This window comes from Motacilla alba, chromosome 5 (assembly GCF_015832195.1).
Source record: "Motacilla alba alba isolate MOTALB_02 chromosome 5, Motacilla_alba_V1.0_pri, whole genome shotgun sequence".
Classification (NCBI taxonomy): domain Eukaryota; kingdom Metazoa; phylum Chordata; class Aves; order Passeriformes; family Motacillidae; genus Motacilla; species Motacilla alba.
Window position 1 is genome coordinate 9324658 of NC_052020.1, and position 10825 is coordinate 9335482.

General features: G+C 50.6%; 1 protein-coding gene across 1 annotated transcript; it reads left to right on the forward strand.

Moving 5' to 3' along the window:
• Positions 1-526: 526 nt before the first annotated feature.
• Positions 527-9917, forward strand: DRD4 (dopamine receptor D4). The gene is made up of 4 exons (XM_038138727.1): positions 527-963; positions 8234-8346; positions 8687-9234; positions 9649-9917. The coding sequence occupies exons 1-4, from the start codon at positions 733-735 to the stop codon at positions 9849-9851; spliced, it is 1095 nt and encodes a 364-aa protein (XP_037994655.1). The 5' UTR covers positions 527-732; the 3' UTR covers positions 9852-9917.
• Positions 9918-10825: the final 908 nt, after the last annotated feature.

The window sequence follows — 10825 nt, forward strand, 5'->3', positions numbered from 1 at the left end:
CATACCTCCTGATCCTGCAGGTGCATAGGTACCCCTCAAACAGCATTTTAATCTCATTTTCTGCAGTAAGACACCCCAGCCCCCATGTTCAGCTCATGAGCTGTCACCCCATCTTTGCTCCCAGACTTGCTGCCCATCTGGTTTCTTCCTGTATCCTACATTTCTGCAGTTGGTTATTCCTGCCCAAGCATGGGTAAAGTGCAAAATTCCTTTTGAAGTGCATCCTGCATTTGCCAACTAATCAAGAGCACTTTTAATCCCTAGCCTGTGCTCCGAGACATCCTCAGCATCCTGTCTTGGCAGTATCTTCAAATTTCATTATGGACTGTCTGGATCTTCACTCAGTTTAATTACAAACTCCTAAACATTACCAGATTCTAAACACACGTCGGAATAAAATTTCCCAATTATTCACTCGATCTGTACTAATTCCAAATCTTTCCTCTAACATTGCTTAAGAGAACAACCCTCATGTGAGAACGCAGCGAGACCATGTGAGAACACAGCAGGACCTCTGCAGCGCTCGGGACACCGGGACACCGGGAGCCGGGACACCGGGAGCCTGCCCCCCCCCGCCACCCCTTAAGCCGCTTGGTGACCCAGTTGTCCCCGCGGGGCCGGGGCCGGGGCCGGGCGGGGCGGCGGCGGAGGCTCCTCCCGCGGCTCGGCGGGCAGCTCCCGGCGGCCGGCCCGGCTCCGTGCGCGGGGCTGCGGGGGCAGCGCCGCGGGGCCATGGGCAACGGCACCGCCGGACCCCCGCCCGCCGTACCCGGCCACAGCATCGCCGCCCTGGTGCTCGGCATCCTCCTCATCCTCCTCATCGTCGGCGGCAACGGGCTCGTCTGTCTGAGCGTCTGCACGGAGCGGGCGCTCAAGACCACCACCAACTACTTCATCGTCAGCCTCGCCGTGGCCGATCTGCTGCTCGCCCTCCTCGTCCTGCCCCTCTACGTCTACTCCGAGGTGAGACGGCCCGGGAACACCGGGGGACGGCGGGCTGGGGCTCGTGTGCCCGCCGAGCCTACCGGTTACGAGGCAGCGGGGGGACAAGAGACCAAGTACTGAGGGTCCAAGCCGCTCTCTGGGCTCGCTCCCCACCTCCACCCCGGCCTCCCCACCCCGGGACAGCCCTGCTCCCCCGGGATGTGGCGGTCAGACCCCCCGGCTCTCACCTGCGAGTGTCACGGCATCGCACTGCGCTGCGGGACCGCGGGCGGCGGGGAGCGGAGCCGGCTCCGTGCGGGTTCCCGGGATCTCCGTCGGAACCGCGCCGAGTGGAGATGCCCCGAGCGGAGGCGCGCCGGGGTGCTGTCCCTTGGGCTTGCACGCTGTCCAGGCTGCCGCCAGCAAATGGATAGGAAGAGACGGGTGCTGTGCTCTGTTTGGCATAAAGTGAGCCTTGGTGATAAAGGGAGATCTTTAGCATCTTTAGCCAGGAAACAACTTTCCGTGTTGGCTGAGAAGGAGAAGCTGTCTTTTCCGAGAGCTGGATGGATTTGGTCACCCTGCACCAAGGTGGCTTTGGTTGGTAGGTTGCTGCTTGGCACAGGCCTGACCCAGCGTGCGATGGTGGTCGTGGAGAGCCAGCTCAGGGACATGGGGCAGAGTTGCTGTTCACTCACAAAACCTGTTCACCCCCAAATCTGTGACACCTGAGAAAAAGAACAGGCATTCCTGAGGCTGAGTGGTTCTCTCTGTAACATTTACTGACAGGGACAAATAAACCCTTGTGCTTGCAGGGGGATGTTTTACAACCTGTTAGTACCAGCTGGTGGCTCTTCCCTGCTCAAGAGGATGAAAGCATCCACTGGGCCAAATAGCAGGTTTTTCTACCCATCCTGGTGGTAGCTGGTAGTGTGGATCTTCTTCCCAGCTGTGGAATAGCATCTCCCCTCTTGTCCTCTTTTGCAAGCCATACGGAGCACCCCGTGGCTCAGCAGGCCCTGACTGTGCAGGCCCGTACTCCCCTAAGCAAGGCAGGCTGCAGATTAGAGCTTAGAATGGTCTCTGCCTCGTCCTAGGATTTTGCAGGACACTGTGACCTCTCTGGAGACAGGTATTGTGGAGCAGCGGGTTCATCTGGGGACCCATGAGAAGAACCGAGGAAGAATTGGAGCATTAGGTCCTCTCTTTTCCACTGTGCTCTTGGTTTTGGAGGATTTGCTCTTCCCTCATTACCTGCATTTTGCTGTGGTTAGAAAGGCACATTCTTCGTCATTCTTCTCAGCTACTTTTTGCTAATTGGGATCCCTTTTCTTCCTTCCTTTTTCTGTTGTCTCTCGATGCCTTCAGTCCCCAGGTCTCTCTATGGGCAGTCACCAACACCAGAGTGGTTTCCTTTTACCTGCAGGTGGGAGTTTTGCTGGAATAAATAAAATTTAATGTATTCTGGGGTACCTCTGAAAATGCTTCCAATGGGGCAGGAGTATTGTGGGGCTTTCATTGGATACCACAGACATTCCACAAGTTCTGGATTCTCAGGTAATGGGTGTTTATACCTGTATGAGTTTTAAAAACTGGTGCTGTCCAGCTTGTGGTGACACTTGTTACGTTCACTTCCGTGGCTGTTTATAAACATCAGTTCTGTGAGGGAATTCTTCCATGTCTCTGCTCCCAGGATATTAAACAGGGGGAATGAAGGTGCTGTATGACAGAAGCCTTTCCCTCCCATCCTCTGCAGCTCCTGCAGCCAGGCAGGCATTCAGAGGCACAAAACAGCAGAGGCACCAGGACTTGCACTCCTGGTGCTCGGAGGGAATGCATGGAGCAGGTGAGGGAAGTGCTGAACAGGTACAGAGAGAGAGAGAGAGAGAGAGAGAGAGACAGAGAGAGGGAGAGAGAGAGAGCACTGAGCAGCAGTCAGAGCCCCCTTGAGCACGCAGTGGGGCTCTGATGTGTAGAGTAACTCTGGCTCTAGTGTTGCAGCAGTTCCCATTCCATGCCTGGAAGCTTCTCTGGGGGCTCAGAGCCTGCAGGTGCTCATTTTCATTTTAATCATCTCCTGTACTGTGATGCAGGATTTCCAGCTCATTTTGTTCTGAAATAAGGAAAAAGGAGAGTAACCACTGAATCCATGCCAGAGGACAGATTTTTTTTTTCGTTTCTTTTCTTTGTTTTTTTTTTTTCCCCCGGAGGGAAAAATCAGAATTAGATGTTGGGATGCAAGATGCAGGGTGTAGTGATTGCTCCTTAAAACTAGCTTGGTTTCAACTTGCACTCTGTACCAAACATTGTAGGCACTGAAAATATGGCCTAGACAGTCCTGAATGTTCACCTCAATCTTCATTCTTGGTGTGGGGGTTTTGTTTTGTTGTTTTAAACTTTAGTATAACTCCTGATACAGTAAAAGTGGACTCTGAGGGCCTACTGGAAAACTCAAAAACCAGCTGAAGCAGTGGGTTTTTGTTTTTTTAGCAGGAACAGAACAATAAACTGAGCATTTTTTCATTCAGCAGAAACTTGCTCACCTTGTGCTGTTTTCCTGTGAGGTGGTATCTTGTGTTCCAGTTTTGGAAGCATTCCTCCAAGTCAGAGCTTCGGAAGACAGCAGGAGGGGCTTAACTTTTGAGGTGACATCTGACATCCTCACAAACAACAGATCTCCTCCACGCCCCTGTGGGGATGGGATTACTTCCTGTGGGATGTGGGTGATCCTTTGCCGCTGTTCACCGAAGCTGGAGCACAGTGGGAGGGTCCTTGATCTTGGCTTTTATTTCTGGTTGTTAAGAAAGCTCATTTCAGACACTGGCAGCAATTACAGACACGTACTCTCCTTCCACTGGACTCATCCAAATATGGAACAAAGACATGCTCCAATGTTTTCCAGCTGTAATTACCACGCAGCTGAAAGCACTCACCTTCCTGCCTGCTTGGGAACCTCAGGTCACAGCAGTGTGATGGGGAGAGGTAATGGTAACTTCCATGGGGAAGCTGCACTGCTCTTCTGCCAGCCTTGGCTTTCTGATGAGTGTGTCAAGTGCTTTCTAGCAATCAACCCAGTGCCAGAAAGGCAGGGGTGATGGGAAGCAAGGGGGAAGGAGATGGCCTGGAGCACTCTTAGGCATTAACTGTTATTCCTGAGGAACAGAATTCTGCTTTCATGTGAAGAGAGGCCAGGAGAAGATCCCAGAGAATCCCTGGAGCATCGGTAGCACCAAAACAGGGGTTGCCTGAGGAAGCAGAGCTATGGTGCTGTGGAGTTACTGCAGGATATCACTTGGCTCTGGGTGGCTTTGAGAGGGAGCTGCGTGGCTCCACAGGCTTGCCTTGTGAGGCAAGCTTCCTCTTTCCAGAGACTGTGACAATGGCAGGAGTCCCAAAGACTCTGGGATACTTGCAGTTATACAGTTTGTACAGTCCTCATTAGGTGGAGGCATCTCAGCAATTATGGCAGGCACCAGGACAAGTTCCACACGTGGACTGTGCTGTGGAGCACACCTGTACCTGTACCTGCTGCTCCTCTGATGAGCTCTCTGCTAATCCCTGCCGAGCAGCAGAGCTGTGGAACAGGCCTGAGCCAGGAAGCTGCTGGCAGGAGCTGAGGGTGTTGGTTATGTAAACATCTTTGCCACTAAGACCTGTGTAAGTGATTACGGAAAAGAGGAAACAGTTTGAGCAGATTTGCATGTTTACCTGGCTCCTTCTCCAGGTCAGGGAAGATGAGTGTTCCCAGCAGGCATGATGACGGAGCAGCCAGTAAAAACCTCATGAGCTATCTTCTCGTCTGGGTGAGAGTGATGGGTTCTGCCCAAACTTTCAGAGTGCCACTGGTTCGGTATCAAAACATCTATTTTCTTGCAGTTTTTTTTCTGTGTGCCTGTGATGCAGCTCCTCTAATAAGAGGCCAGACCTCTACCCTCTCCAAATTTCCCCTGGCTCTCTGTGAATGCGTGTCAGCTTGTTTGCAGCAGGATTTGGGATTAGTCTTTCCTAGAATGCTACCATTTTAGTGGAAATAGATGTTATTCTGGGCCTGGCTGATGTCTGAGCCACACAAAGCACCAGGGAGGTGAGACAGGCCAGCAGTTACAAACCAGTGCTCAGGAGGTTTTTTTCAGATACTAGTAACTGGGGAGAGGTGTCTTGGAATTCTTGGCCTTCATAATGTCTCAGATGGATGATGAGGCTTTTTCACAATCTCTGAAAAACCTTAACCTCAATGATTTAAGTTAAGAAACAACATCAGAGCAGATATGAGGCACCTTTTTCTTAAGTCCCACTCCCTCTTCTTCCTCTCCCCTCGCAGGCTGCATTGTGTATTCTGGGGACTGTGACAGTAGTCACAACTCATGACAAAAAGTCAGCTTCTGGTGGACATGGAGACAGTTCTTTGGCTCTGATGCTGGACTTTGCCCACTGGCAAGGACTGTTCCTCTTCCAACTCCTGTCACAGCCTTCTCACTCCATGCCATGTCTTTGACCCATGGCTGCACTGAGGAAGATACTTGTTCAAAGTCCAGATGGGCATCTCCTAATTCCCTTTCAGGCTCCTGCTGTTCCCTGCATGTGGCAGGAGTGAGACAAGGGCTGGTATCAGAGGAAATAGAACTCAAACCTTTGGCTTTGTCCTGGCTCCTGCCCTCAGGAACTTTCCTGGCTTAGAAGGCAGAGTTTTCCTTACAAATCAGCTGTGCTTAGGATACCAGAATGGGCTGACTAGGAAGGCAGCTGCAAGGGTGTTTGAGAAGCCAAGTCTGTCTTCTGCCATCCACATCCTATAAAAACTTCTGCATTGTATTCTGGAAAAGTGGAGAGCCCAAAGAGCTGCTGGAGGTGCAGCTGCTCTGGAGCACTTCTTAAAGGAAGCTTGAGCTGTTTGTGATCCCTAAATCTTTACACTGTGTACCTTGATGGGTTAATCTGCTGCAGCCTCCTGGAATTAGTTACTCCTTAATCACATGGCCCAGCAAAGCCTCTTATCCAAAGTTACTCTCCCATCAGAGGGGTCCTTGGCACATTTTGCCAAGGTGGGCAGGGGACAAACACAATGGGAAGTTCTCTCCTAGCACCTCCTCCAAAGCCAGAGTCTTGGGGGTTGGTGGGGAAAGGGAAGGGTTTATAGCATTTTCCAAGTGCCCAACTTTAATCTCACATGATCCAATGGTGCTGCAGACCGAGAGCCTTTGTCCTTTTCAGAATCAATTAGTTCCCCCAAATCACAAATAAGTTTGGAAAACTGTAGCCCAAAATCAAATTTTCTCTCTCATAAGCTGAACTGAACCTGTCAAGATCCCAGTGAGCTTGGCAGAAATTTGGCTTTTGATGATTCAGGTCCCAAATTCAGTTTGGAGTGTCTGCGTTGTGCTAGAGAATGGGCTGACTGAAGCACTGAGGTCTGACTCCAGAGCTCCCCTGGAGGTATCTCAAGGAGATGCTGTATAAAAATAGCAAAACAGTTACTTCAGAGACTCCTTTGGCTTTACAGCTCCTCTAATCATAATCCTGTGCTTGACATCATTACTGGCTGATATTAATCCCTGCAGAGCTGCCTGCCCTGTGGCTGGCTGGGCTGGGGTTTGGCACCTTCCAGGCGTTCTGTGGAGCATGTTCCCCATGTGGCTCTACTCTGTGCTGGGATGAATGAAACCAGAACCTGTTGTTCAGCGCCAGTACAGGAACAAATCCATACCTGCTTCCTGAAACCTGCAACATTAAAGGGCAGTAACATTAGACTCCATGAGCACTGGCTGGTTATTGCTATGAGAAAAAGATCCCTGGGATTTATATATATATATATATATATATATATATATACACACACACACACACACACATATATATATATATACACATATATATATATACACATATATATACATATATATATATAAAATAATTTTTATGCAGCACATTTTCTATAGATAAAAATATATTATAAATTATATATATTAGATGATGCACATTATCTGTAGATAAGCATACATAGAAAATTAAACATATTACATGCAGCAATATATATACTACAGTAATATCTATCATATATATTTTAATAAAAGCATATAGAGAGTAAAGATAGTGTTTGGTATTTTGCAATATCAAAATAAAGTGTTTGAGTCAGACATGACAAGAGCCATTGCTACTGAACACTTTTTTCCAAGTTAAAATCGTACTTATTTGTACATTTTCTTGGGTTTTTAACCTGTCTCTGCAGAGGGACCCAAAGGAATTCTCCTCACAGTCTCAAACTCTGAGGAAAAATTCCCTGCTGCCCTTGTGGTGACAGCCTATCGAGCTTCCTGGTTTACCTGTGCAGGTGCAAGAAAACTGATAGGTCTCTCCCTGTGCTCAAGGAGCTCATGGGAATAATGGCACAGGAATGGGATCGAGGTGACCTATTTCTGTATCAGCCTAAAAAGCGCTTTAATGTTAAAAGAACAAGCTGGGTTTGTACCTGGTTGAGACAAGCACTCGATTGCAACAGTGTTGCAAGTAGTTTGGGGCTGTACAAGCATCAGCCATTGCTGTCCTTCTGTCTGTCCCGCTGCCTGTCCTGTGCTATGGGCTGTGCAGAGCCTGTGCTGCTGGCTGAGTCACGACCGAGCTGAAAATCACCAAGGATGGCAGAGTCAACACTTGCAGGTGGTTCAGAGCACTGACACCAGTCCCTGCTGCTCTGCCCTGGTGCCTGTGACCATGGGGAGAGAATCAGAGGTTGTTACTCACTGCCTGGACCTGGTCTCCAGAGGCTGGACTCGTGCTTGGCCTGCCAGGATGGAACAGTTGTGTGACACAGAGAAACTGTTCACATCATCTGCACACAGGGGCTTGGAGTGGCTGGGACACAGAAGTGGAAGAGAAGCTTTGTGCTCTATCTCCTGCTTGCTTGGGGACTGAGCTCAGGATGCTGTACAGCCAATATTGCTTTGCTGGGGAGATCTTGAGGTCCTGAACTGGGAGTTTGAGGAGTTTGGGGGGACACGACCTCACCCAAGGCAGTGTAATGTCCTGTGTCCATTTCTCTGCCCAGCATGACTCACTTGGCTGTACTGATGGTCTGAGGGCTCAGTTCTCCAGACAGGCCAGAACCACAAGCCCTAAGCAGGCTGTGGGCTCTGTGCGGGGCTGATTCCCATGTGCTGCTGCTGCGCTGGGAGCATCGTGCCATGGGAGGAGCACTCAGCTTTGGGCTGCTTGTTTGGAGCAAACATGAGTGGCTGAGGTACCCAGGCATGGCTGTGCTCCCATCATTTTAAAGGAAGGACACAGCATCTGCTGACCCTAGGGATCTTCTCAGTTCCAGGGAGGAGTGTGGTCCCTCAGCACGGTGCTGTGCGATGCCCTGATGACCATGGACGTGATGCTGTGCACGGCCTCCATCTTCAACCTGTGTGCTATCAGCGTGGATCGGTGAGTGGCTTTCTGCTCTGCCTGTGCCTGGGCAGCACACTGCTTCCATAGGCCCTTGCCAGTGTGTCAAGCAGGGAGGGTTCTGCTCTCCCATAAGGAGGCTGTTCTGCCCTAACGTCCTCCACTACCAGGTTTGTGTCCCATCGGTGGTGGCCAAGCTGAAAGCTCGTTGTGGGATGATCCAGAGCTGTCCCTTGGGTGTTCTGGTTGTAGCCCAGGCCTCAGCTGTTTGTAAATTACTGGGGGGAAGGACAGTGACAAGAAGCTTGGGGCCCTTTGGTTACATTGCCATGGTGCCACCACCACACCAGGACCGACTCACCCGGGGCTGTGTTGGCAGGTTCATCGCTGTTCAAATCCCACTCAACTACAACCGGCGGCAGATCGACCTGCGGCAGCTGATCCTTATATCCACCACCTGGATATTCGCCTTTGCTGTGGCATCCCCAGTCATATTTGGCCTCAACAATGTCCCAGACCGGGACCCCAGCTTATGCCAACTGGAGGATGACAACTACATCGTGTATTCCTCCATCTGCTCCTTCTTCATCCCATGCCCTGTCATGCTGGTTCTGTACTGCGGCATGTTCCAAGGACTCAAGCGCTGGGAAGAAGCCCGGAAGGCCAAGCTGAGAGGCTGCATCCACGGAGCCAACAGGAAGCTCTATCACCCCCCAACCCTGATGGAGAGAGAGCAGACCCGGCTGGGGCTGCTGGAGTGCAGCCCTTATGCCCGTGCCGGCCTCCCTGGGGAGTGTGGGATGAACAGTGGGATCCAGACTGTGTCCTACCCACACCTCAGATACCCGCACCCGGGGCACGGGCGCAAGCGGGCCAAGATCAACGGCCGGGAGCGCAAGGCCATGCGGGTGCTGCCGGTCGTTGTCGGTGAGTGGCTGTCAGGGATGGCTGGGGAGGGTGGGAAATGTGCCACCTTGTCCCACCACTGCACTCAGACTGGCAGGACCTGGGTGAATCCAGAGCAGTGCCAAAAACCACCACCCTTGGGAAAGAAGATGTATAGTGTCTATAACGCAACCTCCCTCCAAGGCAAACCTGTGACTCCCAATATCTCACATTCAAAGCCAAAGCGAGACTAACTTAGGACTTATCATCAATGTTTAGGACAGGAATAACATCCCAATTTTTTGTCTGGGCATAAGCCCAGCTCCACATGTCAGCACAACTGCTGCCTTTTCCCTGAGTGCCCAAGCTGTGTCTGTCTTTTTTGGCTCAGGCTTTGTTCAATTAAACCCTTTTGAACATTCACATCACCTTCTCCCTTTATTGTCCTCCTGGCAGGTGCTTTCCTCTTCTGCTGGACGCCTTTTTTTGTGGTGCACATTACCAGGGCGCTCTGCAAGTCCTGCTCCATCCCCCCTCAAGTCACCAGCACTGTCACTTGGCTGGGCTATGTCAACAGTGCTCTCAACCCCATCATCTACACCGTGTTCAACGCTGAGTTCAGGAACTTCTTCCGCAAAGTCTTGCACCTCTTCTGCTGAGCCCTCTGCACAGGAGGAACCACTGGGTCATTTTTTGTATAGTTCATTAAAGATCTATTTCTGCCTCTGGTCTGCTGTCTTTGTTGGGGATGAGGGGAGGATGAGGAGAGCAGGCAGCTGAAGGAAGGGGCTCCCCAGGTCCTTGTAGTAAGGTGTTACAGGTGAGGGCCAGTGGATGCAGCTTGAATCCTCTTCCCACTGGAAACTGCCAAGTGTAGCCACTTCTTTAACACTTGCTGCTTGATGTAAGCAGGGATAATAACAGTAATTTCTAATCTTCTGGCTTCTGGGGTGGTATTAACAGGGCTGTGAGGTGACATGGACGTGAGTCTGGGGGGAAAAAGGCTGTTAAGCTCATTTCCCAGATGTCCACGTATCAGACAAGGGTACCAAGCTCATTTCCAGATGTCCATATGCCAGGTGAGGGTCAACCTACCTATGCAATCTCCTTTCCCCTTCTCCTTGATAATTTTAAACCCAAAACCTGATTTCACTTATGTTTAACAAGGGTCTTACAAAGGCACCATAATGTTATTGCTAGTGCTCCAGAATTTCCTGTGAAGCCACATGATTCCTGCCAGGAAACATTTCCAGCCTCAGGAAAAAATCCTTCATACCTTGAGGTGAATCTGCATGCAGTGACAGCCAGAGTGGCCAGTGGGACAGCTGATGCTCGCCACTAAAGCTCGGAGGGGAGAAAAAGAATATTGCAGAAAATTACAGTCTTCCAAGTAATGATTTTTACAGGATTGTTGCTTTCCAGGAGGGAATTTTCCTGGAAGCAGGGATGTGTAGAGTGTTCCTTTGACTAAAAGTAGCAAGTGCTCAATTTCTCATCAGCAAACAGACTCAATTCCCACAATTGTAATGTGCATTTCTGAGCTGTCGCATGCTGGGTTGGGGCACAGCTGCCTCAGGTGCCAGGGCACTGTGAGCTTTCCAAAGGTGCTCTTTCAGAGCTGTCTTTGCTGCAT

Excerpts from the sequence above, each read along its gene's own strand:
- DRD4 (XM_038138727.1), top strand. The coding sequence starts at position 733 with ATGGGCAACGGCACCGCCGGACCCCCGCCCGCCGTACCCGGCCACAGC. Across the intron at positions 964-8,233 it reads CCCTCTACGTCTACTCCGAG|TTCCAGGGAGGAGTGTGGTC; the intron begins GTGAGACGGCCC and ends GGATCTTCTCAG. Across the intron at positions 9,235-9,648 it reads GGTGCTGCCGGTCGTTGTCG|GTGCTTTCCTCTTCTGCTGG; the intron begins GTGAGTGGCTGT and ends TCCTCCTGGCAG.